At 49.9% G+C, this 12,237-nt stretch overlaps 5 protein-coding genes across 5 annotated transcripts; 4 read left to right on the forward strand and 1 right to left on the reverse strand.

The window, feature by feature from the left end:
* The first annotated feature begins 1,018 nt into the window (after positions 1-1,018).
* Positions 1,019-2,270, forward strand: CC84DRAFT_721128 (methyltransferase domain-containing protein). Its single transcript, XM_018187159.1, has 2 exons — positions 1,019-1,248; positions 1,296-2,270. Exon 2 carries the CDS (start codon positions 1,461-1,463, stop codon positions 2,127-2,129), a length of 669 nt encoding a protein of 222 aa, XP_018035739.1. The 5' UTR covers positions 1,019-1,248; positions 1,296-1,460; the 3' UTR covers positions 2,130-2,270.
* Positions 2,271-3,892: 1,622 nt separating this feature from the next.
* On the forward strand, positions 3,893-4,078 carry CC84DRAFT_1092562 (uncharacterized protein; the record flags this gene model as incomplete). Its single annotated transcript, XM_018174465.1, has 1 exon — positions 3,893-4,078. A coding segment is annotated over one exon (186 nt), but the record flags the coding sequence as incomplete, so codon positions are not given.
* An 887-nt stretch (positions 4,079-4,965) lies between these two features.
* CC84DRAFT_1258837 (uncharacterized protein) lies at positions 4,966-6,855 on the forward strand. Its single transcript, XM_018184861.1, has 3 exons — positions 4,966-5,164; positions 5,215-6,396; positions 6,450-6,855. Exons 1-3 carry the CDS (start codon positions 5,127-5,129, stop codon positions 6,550-6,552), a joined length of 1,323 nt encoding a protein of 440 aa, XP_018035741.1. The 5' UTR covers positions 4,966-5,126; the 3' UTR covers positions 6,553-6,855.
* A 1,639-nt stretch (positions 6,856-8,494) lies between these two features.
* On the reverse strand, positions 8,495-10,635 carry CC84DRAFT_1205199 (mannan endo-1,4-beta-mannosidase-like protein). The gene is made up of 4 exons (XM_018181955.1): positions 10,094-10,635; positions 9,543-9,979; positions 8,917-9,486; positions 8,495-8,862 (listed from the first exon to the last, which is right to left on the reverse strand). The coding sequence occupies exons 1-4, from the start codon at positions 10,221-10,223 to the stop codon at positions 8,587-8,589; spliced, it is 1,413 nt and encodes a 470-aa protein (XP_018035742.1). The 5' UTR covers positions 10,224-10,635; the 3' UTR covers positions 8,495-8,586.
* Positions 10,636-10,761: 126 nt separating this feature from the next.
* On the forward strand, positions 10,762-12,233 carry CC84DRAFT_1163936 (uncharacterized protein). The gene has a single exon (XM_018178369.1). It carries the CDS (start codon positions 10,834-10,836, stop codon positions 12,016-12,018), a length of 1,185 nt encoding a protein of 394 aa, XP_018035743.1. The 5' UTR covers positions 10,762-10,833; the 3' UTR covers positions 12,019-12,233.
* Positions 12,234-12,237: the final 4 nt, after the last annotated feature.

The following is a 12,237-nucleotide window of genomic DNA, read 5'->3' on the forward strand; positions in this document are numbered from 1 at the left end:
TCACATATTGGCAGTGGAGCAGTGCTGGCATCGTGGGTTTCGCAGTCCGAGTACAGCATGTCACAGTCCTGGTACTCTAGACGATGGTCGACGTACGCATCGTGCCCGCCGTGTACAACTACGGGGACGAGGCCTGTACGCCCTATGACTGTGCTTCATCGTCCTGTCACCCTGAAAACACACCATAGCTGCTCTGGCAAGCTGCAGCAACCAGCATCAATACAAGGCCAACTACCGGTGTCACCAGACTTGCCGGCTACAAAACATCTGTCTTGGCGCGGGGGGCTTGTAGCTTGACTCTCTCAACACTTTCCGATGCTAGACGGTAGCGGCCAAGCGCTCGGTTATGCGTCCCGAGTCAAAGCGATGGCGCAATCCTGGCCTAACAACGAATGAGCGATGCATCCGAAGATCTCCTGGGACCGTGACGCCATTTCTCGCACTTGGCCACTAAAGGCACGGCGGGTGAATGGACGGAAAATGCGGAGAACCAAGACAAGAGCAGGATTGCACGTCTGTGGCGTGGGGAAAGTCTTGCGCAGGTACAGAGGGGTCGAATCTGTTGCTAAAGCATTCTCACATGCGACGGCCTTGGACGAACTCGACCTAGCGTGATCGAACATCAACACCAGGCTGCGGCTGTATTCTCGTATGCCATGCCCATCGAGTTACCCTTAAGCCTGTCCAGCGACCCGATCCTTCCTGCCTCGATCCTCGCCATCATACACCTTACCAATCCTCTCGAGCGGCATTCGTTGCGTTCCGTTTCTATTGGCCTACATGGCGAACTATATGCCTGCGTACTGCGCCGCTATAAAAGGGTACTTACACCTCGTCCGGTCGTACCTTCCAAGGGAATACCCGCTCCATCCGCACCCCACTCGTAGGAGCGGGGAACAAGCAGGGATAACAAAGAGACTTACGCAGTTTGGTTGCCTGATACTTCGCGGAAGTCCTACGGCAAGACAGAAGCTGGCACTGAAAGCGGCATTTGTGGGGCACTACTGCGCAGCCAATCTCAGCCCGCAGACCTAGGCTCAGTGCCTCCCTCGGCCTGTGAATGGCGACGAGCAATGCAGTGTACTGCACGACTGCGGACCGCCCTACACCACTTTCCTTGTGCTTGAGTGGATATAAGTGATTACGTTCCTACGTTGCTGCGGTATTTAACCCGCGCTGTGCTCTCCCGGTAAAGCACTCACAAGTCTCATTCTTGTGTTTGTTCCTGACAAACCTACGAACCAGAAGGTCGAACAAGTACTCGCCCTTGTATCGTTGTCGCTAACGTCTGATAGCTATCAGCTGAAGAGTATCAAACAGAATTTGTCTCTTCCCAGTCAACCCGTGACTCTCTGGGCCGCATCCAAAAGCAACAGTTCACCAAAAGCCCAAACGCGATTGCTCAGTTTCCCAAAGCAGCAATAACATCCATCTTTTGACCAAAGCAACACATCCTCGTCATGGCCGCTACTGCCAACAAGACCCCTGTCACCACCAACATCGAGTGGCTGAACCGCGCTTACTCCGCCAAGGGAAAGAACGACCTGCGCTCACTCTACGATGAGTGGGCTGCTTCGTATGATACAGACCTTGTACAGCCCAACCAGGACTACGTCGCCCCTACCCTAGCTGCCGCTACGTTGGCGAAGCACCTCGGCCCTGAGCAACCACTCGACAAGATACAGATCCTCGACGCCGGCTGTGGCACAGGCCTCGTCGGTGCTGCCCTGTCAAAACTTGGTGCCAAGCACATCAGCGGCATCGATCTTTCCCCTGGTATGTTGAAGGTCGCTGGTAACCTTCACGTCTACACAAATCTTGACACTACCGACCTGTCTAAGCCCCTCGAAGAGGGCACAGACACCTTCGATGCCGTAACGTGCATCGGCACCCTTACACATGCCCATGTAGGCCCCGAGGTACTATCTGAATTCGTCCGTGTTACGAAGAAGGACGGCTGGATCGTGGCTACTGTCCTGGATGACATCTGGGAGGAGATCGGCTACCGTGATGAGATTGACAAGTTGGTTGCGAATGGGAAGGTAAAGCTTGTCAGCGCTGATTCAGGGGATTACCGCCGCGGAGCTGGCGTTAGCGCGCGCATGGTTGTTCTCAATGTCATCGCTTGAGTGCAGCAGAGGCTTGTCGTGCATTATTAAAACGTTTTCTCGTGTTTAGGCCATCAGTCCACAGTGGCTTACAATAAGAAATGAACCTTTTGTCGCTATGGGATGTCAGGATAGGCTATTGAATTATGACTTCATTCCAGAGTAAGGTATGCGCTCAGAGTCCACTTTTTGTGTGAGCCCCTGTGTTCAACTTCTGAATTCGGAGCTACACCCAGCCTCACAAGCACTGTGCAAGTGCGTTCCATGCGAAGACAGCGGCCGCAGAGCGTCGCAACAGGACCAGACGACAGCTGCAGGGCCGGCAATACCTAGACAACTTAGATGGCTTTTTTGGTGGGTGGGTGGGGGTGTGTGTGTGTCTCTCTTGGGGGGAATGTCGCCGTGTGTGTGGCGCTTCCCGACTCAGACCCACGGGGTATTATATTGCTTCTTCCGTTCACAAGTTGTTTACTATCCATCTTGTCGAAATGATTGATACCGTGTCCGTGCGCGTGATGCGCCACCCTCATCAAAACAACAAAAGTTCACCACGCGATAACTCTACCAAAATGCCTCCAATTGATGACGCGCTTGCAGAGGTAGAATCGCTAGAACCTGGAGAAGACTTCTCATACAGAAAAATTGCTGCAAATTATGGTATTGTACGATCTACGTTAGCCCGAAGGCACCAAGGTCTAGTGCGTCCTATGCAGATCAAGAACGCCAACCAGCAAAAGCTCACCCTAGAGAAGGAGCAGGAGCTTGTATAATACATCAAAAGACTCACAGAGAGACACCTACCTCCTACTAGGGAGATGATACGCAACTTTGCCTCTACGATAGCAAATGAGCCAGTTAGCGAGAGCTGGGTTACGCGCTTTATCAACCAACATAGCATTCATCTTATCTCGCAATAGACAGTTGGTATGGACAGCAATCGCTACAAAGCTGATTTAGTGGACGAATATTGCCTCTATTTCCATCTCCTACACGACAAGATCAATCAATATCAGAGAGATCCTCGTCATACCTACAATATGGACGAGAAAGGCTTCCTGACCGGAATCGTTGGTAGGTCAAAGGGAATCTTCAGCAGACGATTGTGGGAGAACAAGGAGGTTAAAGCATCACTCCAGGATGGCAATCGCGCGTGGATCACACTCCTGGCATGTATCTGCGCTGATGGATTAGCTCTACCACTAAGCCTTATCTATGAGGCTGCTAACAAGGGCATTCAATCAGCCTAGGTAGACGAAATCAGGGCAGGAGAACATCAGGTCTTTATCAACTCATCTCCCTCTGGCTGGACCAACAATGATATCAGACTAGCCTGGCTCGAGCAGGTGTTCGATCGCTGTACTAAGAGGAAGACCCGACGATTATATCGACTTCTAATCCTAGATGGCCACGGCTCCCATATCACTATGAATTTTATCAACTACTGTGATCATAATAAGATCCTGCTTACTATCCTGCCTCCTCATTCAACTCATACGCTGCAGCCACTTGACGTTATAATGTTTAAGCCTCTATCAACAGCCTACTCAGTAGAGCTATCAAGACACCTTCAAATAGGCCAGGGCCTAGCCTCTATCACAAAAGGCGACTTCTTCCCCCTATTCTAGAATGCGTGGAAGGCCTCCTTCAAGGAATCAACGATCCTCAGCTCTTTCAAATCAACAGGTATATCACCACCCAATCCTAATCCTATCCTTGAAAGGTTCACCCACGATCAGGAATCAGGTGATAGCTCCTCATCAGGGTTCAGCGATTGTGACTAGAGAAAGATGGATAGGCTAGTACGATCAGCTGTCAAGGATCAGGGTAGTCAGGATGCAAAGAAGATTCATCGATCGCTTCACCACCTATCTGTTCAAAATGAGCTACTCGAGCATGAGATAGATGGGATTAAGCAGGTACTAGCAACAAAAAAGAAGCGTAAGAATAAGGGTAAAGCTCTAGATCTATAATAGCGTAAGGAGTACTGTAGTAGGTCAGTCTTCTGGTCGCTAAGGAAGGTGAGGGAGGCACGTGTACGTCAATCTATTAGGTAGTAAGAGGAGAAGGAGCAATAGCTTCGAATAATAGATATAGCAGAGCTGAAGAAGGCAGCTAAACTATACAAAGAGAAGATACAGCAAGAAAAGCGTGCTGCGCGAGAGGTAGCTAAGGAGGCAAAGAAGAAGGAGCAAGCTCAAAAGGCAGCTCGGCGCACTACCTAGAAGTCTGCCCACGACGCTAAAAAAGCTCTACACCTATCCTAGAATGGTAAGACAAAGGCTTCACAGCCATCTCTATAGAGTAGAAAGCGGCAGAAACGTGGTGTTGATGCTCTAAATATTAGGGAGGCCTTAAAGGGCGTATCTACCACCCTAGCTATCCTCACGCATCGCGGCCGTAACGTCAAGCTTCCTGATAGATATAGATAGTTCAAATTAATCGCAAGGATTGATAGAGTGCTCTGCTAGAAAATCCCATGATAATCTCAATTGTGGGTGGCTCTATCGCCTCATGTTGCGTGAGCTGCTTCTGATGAGGGTGGCGCATCACGCGCACGGACACGGTAACAGCCGACTCTACTGTGAGTATACACGCTGCTTCATCGTGCTTTAAGCTTACTACCGTATACCGGAGTTGGTGGATACAAGATGAGGTGCGCAATGATGTTCCCAAAGTCTTGCGGCAGCCACTTAAAGACAAGAGCGGTAAGTGAATGAGTAACAAGTGAGGCAGCGCATGATTGGCCCCCAAGTGTGGCGTAGAGACTGCGCTATTCTAGCGGTAGCTACTCCAGCCTGCCGATTGGTTGGTATGTGAAGGCAGCAACAGCTGCGCCTACAGCCTCACCACCTTGTGCCTCTTCTCCCCGCTTCCGCAGGCATCCAATGCCATTTAATTGTGCCACGTTTCTTCAATACGAATTCAACTACCCATAAACCTCACTCTCATATAACACCTGAGATCAACATCTTGGCCAACAGTTGGCGGTTTCCTGGATTCGACCGCTTGTGTGACAACATGTCTACAACAGACGAGTCCAAACCACCGTCGCTGAGGTAAGTCGATTCCTTCCCGTGCCTTTCTAGGCTAAAATTTCCCAATGAAGCGCACTGGCTCGTAGTAACAACATGATCACAATCGATGTGGGCATGGAGCACGCCAAGTACAATGTATACGCTGAGCTGATCACATACTATTCGGGGTACTTCAAAGGCACACTGAATGGCCAGTGGAAAGAAGCCGAGGACCGCGCAATCGAGCTACCCGATATCGAACCCCGAGTTTTCGACATCTTCATTGACTGGCTCTACACACAAAACCTTCCCAGGAAGAGTGAGGACTGGATTACGCCAACTCCGGAGAATAAAGTAGGCTCTCATGGCCATGGCCAGCTAGCCGAGCGCTTGATGATGAAGTCGTACGTGTTTGCAGACCGATTTCTTGTCCCGCAATATCGTGTGGCACTCTACAAATATTATGCAAACTTTTGCAATGTTGGAGGAAACCCGCCGTATTACGATGCGATTATCTACGCGTTCGATAATCTCCCTGCGAACAGTGCCATATTGACTCTGCTCGTTCGTACTCACTGTGCTTACTGGAATGAGGGCAGCGATACTGCAGACAACGGGGAGTTGGAATTACGGCAAGACCTACCCCAGGACTTTTTCTTTCGAGTCATGGCGGTGGCAGCCAAGATGAGGGATAAAGAAAAGGCCAAAGGTATCGCGTGCTGCGACTGCCACAACGAGACAACGACGACGACGCGTGAGGGCTGCGATACATGTATGCCAGTGCCGGAAGTCAAAGAAGAGGCAAACGCAGCAGAAGGAGACAACCAGGCCGATGTGGCGCAGAATAATGGCAACGACCAAACCAATGCAGCCACAACCAACGACAACAATCAGGACCACCAAACCACTGCACAGGCTGATCAAGACGGTGGCAATAACGAACCAGGTGCAAGCATAGATCCGTCTAGCCTGACTGGCGGCAATGATCCAATTGACCAGAATTCTGACACGGGTGACCAAAATGTCGATAGCGATCAGACAAATGAAATGGACAATCAAGTAGTGCAAGACTATCCAGGTGATGGGAACATCGCCGGTGGCGGACAGGCCCAGATAGTTCCAGTGGAAACAGTTCAAGATCATGCGGAAATCACGAATGGGTCGGGAGATGTCCCTATCCATGAAGAGAGAGCAGGCTCTTCTGATAACAGCAATAATGTCACAGTGGAAACTTCTTCATATTCAGTTGACACAGGCTCAAATGTAGAGACGAGGTGAGTCAATTTGCAATTAGAGAGGAGTGATGCATGCACTTACAATGAACCAGCTCTTCGTCTCCACTGCCAGTCAGCGAGAACTCTCGACAGGACGAATCAGCGAGCGGGAGCATGGGCACGACCGGAGCTGAAATGCTCCAAACAGCAGTATAGTCTGCAGTTGACATGAGTGTACCGGCCGCTTCAGAATCACTACACGTTGCTTTATCGGCCTGAGCAGAGTACTCTGGCTGTTATGACGGCCATGATTATGAACAGTGATGGGGACATGTCACTAACGGCCAACGAAGCATACATTTATCGAGTTGTAGGTCAAATCAAGTTGCTTATCAAACGACTCAGCCAACTGCGTCCGAGATATGTGATAGTCTGACCATAGATGCGGTAGCTTCTTGTACATACTCGTAAAGACGCTGAGACTTGACTTATTATAGTGTATTGATAGATTATTACGCGCTTCTTTCATGCATAAACCGCACTGCACAGGCTAGACTCGCAGCGGTGCTTAGCAGCTTAGCCTGGCCGTACCGCAATGTGTTATAGCTCTCGCAAGAACCAATGCAAAGCTATACCGTACTGATATTTTCAGTACAGCGCCGCTGCCGCGGTGAGCTTTTATTCCGTAAACCGCTAACTCAACGTCTTACAATGACCACCTTTTCGTGGCTTTCGGTCGAATTTCAAGGCAAGTGTATCCAGCTTTTCGACGTGGGATCACTCAAACAATTCCGTCTCTCCTCTCGGATGCCATCCACTATCGCGTCAGAATATCTTTGTTGTATTGTCATATCAAGCTTCCAGGACGGCAGTACGAAGAGATTCAATTATTTGCTCAATATTGGTACACTAAGAGACATGGTTAGGACAGGCATGTCGACGGTAGAGACGGCTACCGGGACGAGTTCAACCTGGATGAGAGCGAGATAGACGAAGATGACGACATGAAATGCCCACGAGCCCCCTAGAGCGCTGCAATATCCAGGATCGCCCAATTCCCTAGATTGCGGAATGCCGGACTGTGCATGCACGACGAATATTACGAATGGGTGTATTCTGGCCCATCAGGTGAGCAGGGTCCGGAAAATCGACAGTGATATCAAAATAAAGTTTTCGAAGCATTGTATAGCGCAAAGATCGTGGACAGTTTGACGCTCAGAAATGCCTGAGACGCGATTGTTCCGAGTACCGGCACGGAAGAAGCGTTTCCATATTTGGACAGCCACAGAAGGCGCCGGACACTGCAGGTGGACCAATTGGGCTGCATTGATGCTTTAATCTCTTGCTTACGGACCTATTGGTTGCAGCCGTTACAGAGCCAGCTGACGCATCTCATATTGTGCTGCGATAGTACTGGGGCATCTACCCTAGCACGAACCTACGCGGTGTACACGTTCTCAACTGGATTCTCTCGCCCTAGGCAACTTATCAGTTGCGCATGATTTGCAATTCGATTGGATTACTTTCATGGCGAAACCCTCGAGGAACTCATCCTGGATGACGTGTGTATTGTCTACGCTATGATCATACCCCGAGAGATTCTACGGGCAAATTGGCCCAACGACGTTGCCAATCCAGATGGTGATAATCGCAAGCGCCAAGCTACTCGTTGGGACGAGGTTGTCGAAAAGTTACACCTCTATGTTCGAAAGCTGAAGCGATTTGGTACGGGGCATGGTGACTGGTATGTAATCCTTGGAAACAATGAAACCAACATGATTCTGATATTTCGGCCCCAATGAAAAGCATAATGACATGTTCGAAGCTCAGTACAATCTACTTGGTCGCATACAATGGATGCATTATATGACGTACTTTTCAGGTATAGCACCGTCTCAGTGTACGGAGGAGTTCGAGCACCAGAAACTGCGAGGTAGACAAGATTGCGCTTACGAAGGACTTATAGCGAACCAGGACAGGAAAGATGAAGAAGCCTGAAGTAAGCGGCTGAGAGCCATCGCAACGTCGGAAGCAATGATAATAGCAATTCAGGAAATGGAGTGGGACTGCTGGGAACACCTGTGGCGCTGTTAACTGAGCACAGAAAGTATCCTTGCACAGATGTTCAAGACATGGGGTTCAAGCAATTTTGAATGTTGGAATGTTTTGCTTCATGCAACATGACTGATTGATGTTCCTTTATTGCAGAGCAAGAGATCCTGTAGCACTCAAGGCTTACTGCAGGATAGCTCAAGCTTCCCAGGCCCTTGGATTAGTTGTCTTCTTCCAACCCTGTATTTCATCCAGGGTCAGCACATAGTCGCTGGCGTAGATCCGTTTGAGCAGATCCAGACTGTTCCAAGACCCGCCAGATATGTAGTCACCGCTCCAAACTGCAAAGTAAACCCAGTCTGCCTGGTAAGCCTGTAGCTGATCAGGTTCCATTACTGATCCGATCTCGGCGGCAGCAATGATCTTAGTGTCATTTGTTAGGGCGAGGAGGCTGTTATAAGTGGCGGAGATAGGCTAGAATGCACATTAGCTTTTCGAATCTATGGCATTGCTGAAGTGAATGCTTACCCCATGATCCCCTTGGTTGTAGGTATCTGCGCTGACAAGATCGACCTTATCGTTCCCGGGATACCATGCCGCAGCAACAGAGTTCCACTCCCATATCAGGTTATTTAACTTGTGATACTTTGTCAGCCGATCGTACAGAATGTTCCATAGCTTCTTTGCCGGTTCTGGCCCCTTTGCTCCCCACCAGAACCACGCGCCCTCAGCCTCGTGCAATGGTCGAAAGATGATCGGGACCGCAGCAGCTTGGAGCTTTTTTAATTCTATAGCAATGGTGTCTATGTCCTTGATGAGCAAGGTGTAGTTAGCGTTCGTGGTATCCTTGAGCGCGGTCTCGATATTGAAATCGGTAGCATCAGTATAGAAGCCACTGTACCAGGGGTGGTCGGCGGTATCGTACAGCCCTGTAGGTGCTCCCCAATGCCATTGGAAGGTGACGATCCCTCCTTTCTTGGCGAAAGCAATCGCCTTGTCGACGTCCGTCGATACAGCGCCGTGGGCTTTTCGGCTTTCGGTGTAATCCATGAAGTCGTAACCGCCGATGGCAGGAGTCTTACCAACATTGTTCGTCACCTACACGAGTTTGAGCTTAACTCCTAGACTAACTTGGGAATGGAAATTGGACCCACCCAATCCAGAGAAGCCTGGTCATGTTGTCCAGACAGGATTTTCTTGCCATAGATGCTACCGAGATATTTGAGTAATGCCTTCGCATCACTATTGGCATTTTTGTTGATAGGAGTAGTCGTGACCTTGTGGGCGCCACGCTTGGCCGACGGCGCTAGTTTGATCGAGTCGATGAGGTACCAACCCCAGTTATTCTGAATCTGGATACTGTTCGACCCTGCGTTGAGCAAAACTTGGCCTGCTGAGACGGTGGTCCAGTTCGTAGTAGCTGGCAGAGAGACCTGTGAACCGCCAACATTATTGAGAACCACTGTTGTATACTTGTCTCCGTACGGCCCGTTGTAGACGATGCTAAGGTCATAGAGCTTCGAGGCACTACTAGACACGTTGAAGGTGATGGTATCGGTTGCTGTATCGAAACCTTCAACATATCCAGTACCTTTATCTACATGTAAGCTCGAGGACTCTCAAAAGTTGTGCGATACGAGTCGAGCGCAGCATTGTATGTAAAGCCTTCAGATGCCGGCGAACACGAAAACAGGAGGACACGAACCTGAAAATCCTGCGACAGAGGTTCCAACCGTAACGCCGTTCAGAGTGGCAGATTCCGCTTCATAGACTGTCGTCTGCGCGAGGATTGTGCCCGCGATAGCGACAAGACCGCATGCTCGAGTGACCAACATCGTCGCGGTTAGAGGCAGTTTGACCCAGACATGCCATCAGAACACTCTCTCAACTTAAATACATCTCCGACACCATCGGAATCTGTTTCCAGAACGGCATCATTGTGTAGAGCTAGCTCGCCCGGCTTGAACATCGTGAGGGAGGATTTCTTGACATCTCGAAGTCCATCAATGGGAAAAAAGACACGGCGCTGCCAAGGTAAAACAGCCAGACCACCTGTCACTCGTTTTAATGAACATAGATTATGGTCATATCGCTAGGCTGTGATCCTGCCCGGCGATCCGGTTAGGGCCAGGTCTCGGAATTGAGGCCAGCCATGGCGACATCGATGTCCTGAAGGCACGTAACAGCGCCTAGGGAAGATCTTCCGTTACTTTTTCGGATGTAAAGTATATCTTGTGTCTTTGTCTTTCGTGGGGTTTGGTCACTTGCCCGATGACGTAAATCAAGTTCCTGGTTGCTTCCCGTTTGAGGTTAGCACGAGCCTGTGGCAGGATCCCAGCACATGCCTCGGTTGCAGTTGACAACTCATTTGCTGTCCGATGGACCATCAAACTCATCTCTACTTGCAACTCAAACCATCCGAGCAAGAGAAAGCCGAAGGGTACGATGAATGGCCTCAAAAACGTCTTTACTAAACTGTCAACCAATTTTTACAAAGCTACAACTGCAAGCGATGAGAGACCAGCTGACGTATACCCGTCCGTTGGGGTATGTTCAAAGGCTCGTATAGCCTGGCCACCGAGGCTTACTTGTGCTCCTCGTGTACTTGGCGAGGTAAAAGACGAATCTGGTCGCCACTATCCTCGCGACCTTGGGCGATCGGTCGAACTTGGAGGCCATCATTATTACATCTTTGGCGATACATTTTGTTTCAACAACGAAGGTGATTTCGTTGGCGTGACGAACAATAGTATCGCCTTGATCCCCGACTTGAATGCTCCTACCAAGAGCAGATACTATTCTCCGGAAGCCAAAGTTCCAGAATTTGTACGACATACAGCTGAAGAGAGACGTTTTTGTGAGAGACCGGAGAATATCAAAGATAACAGGAGGCTTGTCACATGGTCATTTGGTGGGATTATCAAGATTCCAGGGAGTGAGGGTCGTGAAGGATGGCTATTTTTTGACCCAGTTGAGACACTCGGCGGAAACGCTGTTAGACAGACAGGAGTGGGCGTTGCGAGAGTAAAGGTGACAGCGCCGGACGGCAAAATTGAGTGTGAAAGAGTAGGACAATTTCCACTGTTCCCCGCTGACGGACCGCTGTGGGGTAACATGTCTAACATATCTGCGCCCGACGGTTGGACTTATCTCTTGTCAGGAAAAGGGCTCGACAACTACATGGCTAGAATTAGAACGGATGACAATTTCGCAGACGCGGCAAACTATCAATTCCTCAAGAAGAATGGAAAGTGGGAGTCCACGTACACTGAGCCACACGGGCCGTTTGGAGAGCTGGCCCACGATGTACTTTGTGGGCAAGGTCAGGGCGCCATCATACATCTTCCTGATTTTTCACCGCTTGGGAAGGAATACCTCTGGTTCGGATGCGAGAAGTTCATGACCAGTAAGCTGTACGTTGGTGCTGCACCGAGACCGGAGGGACCGTGGGAGGTGCATTCGCTAGGGGAAATGCCTAAGATCACCGAACAAGCAAAGACTCGATACTGCATCTATCCGCACATCTGGGGGAGTGATCTGAGCGAAGGCAAGATTCTCATTACGTGGAGCGACGATGGCACAATGGGAGGAAAGGTCGCTGCCGGCATTTTCGAATTTGCAATGGATTGAACTCTTCGCTTGACGTCCGGTTGATTCCAGGCCATGGATCATGCTCGGCGATTGCGATGTATCCGGGTGGAGTAAAGAGAACGGGTTCTTCCAAACACATATGATGTCATAGTTGTTGCCCTTGACTGCAAACTAGCGCCGTCCCGCTCACCCTAAGCTGTATTCAGGCACTGGATTTCAGACTGTACATTAAACCCTTTCGTAGCAAAGTGAGCCCTT

Source organism: Paraphaeosphaeria sporulosa (genome assembly GCF_001642045.1).
Source record: "Paraphaeosphaeria sporulosa strain AP3s5-JAC2a unplaced genomic scaffold CC84scaffold_5, whole genome shotgun sequence".
NCBI lineage: Eukaryota > Fungi > Ascomycota > Dothideomycetes > Pleosporales > Didymosphaeriaceae > Paraphaeosphaeria > Paraphaeosphaeria sporulosa.

What these genes read in the sequence shown, in the direction of transcription:
- CC84DRAFT_1205199 (XM_018181955.1), bottom strand. Translation starts at nt 10,223, where the DNA reads ATGTTGGTCACTCGAGCATGCGGTCTTGTCGCTATCGCGGGCACAATC. An exon ending in CTCTGTCGCAGGATTTTCAG is followed by an intron (nt 9,980 to 10,093) that starts GTTCGTGTCCTC and finishes ATGTAGATAAAG; the next exon opens with GTACTGGATATGTTGAAGGT. An exon ending in ACAACCAAGGGGATCATGGG is followed by an intron (nt 8,863 to 8,916) that starts GTAAGCATTCAC and finishes TGTGCATTCTAG; the next exon opens with CCTATCTCCGCCACTTATAA.
- CC84DRAFT_1163936 (XM_018178369.1), top strand. Translation starts at nt 10,834, where the DNA reads ATGAATGGCCTCAAAAACGTCTTTACTAAACTGTCAACCAATTTTTAC.
- CC84DRAFT_1258837 (XM_018184861.1), top strand. Translation starts at nt 5,127, where the DNA reads ATGTCTACAACAGACGAGTCCAAACCACCGTCGCTGAG. An exon ending in TCCAAACCACCGTCGCTGAG is followed by an intron (nt 5,165 to 5,214) that starts GTAAGTCGATTC and finishes TTCCCAATGAAG; the next exon opens with CGCACTGGCTCGTAGTAACA. An exon ending in GGCTCAAATGTAGAGACGAG is followed by an intron (nt 6,397 to 6,449) that starts GTGAGTCAATTT and finishes ACAATGAACCAG; the next exon opens with CTCTTCGTCTCCACTGCCAG.
- CC84DRAFT_721128 (XM_018187159.1), top strand. Translation starts at nt 1,461, where the DNA reads ATGGCCGCTACTGCCAACAAGACCCCTGTCACCACCAACATCGAGTGG.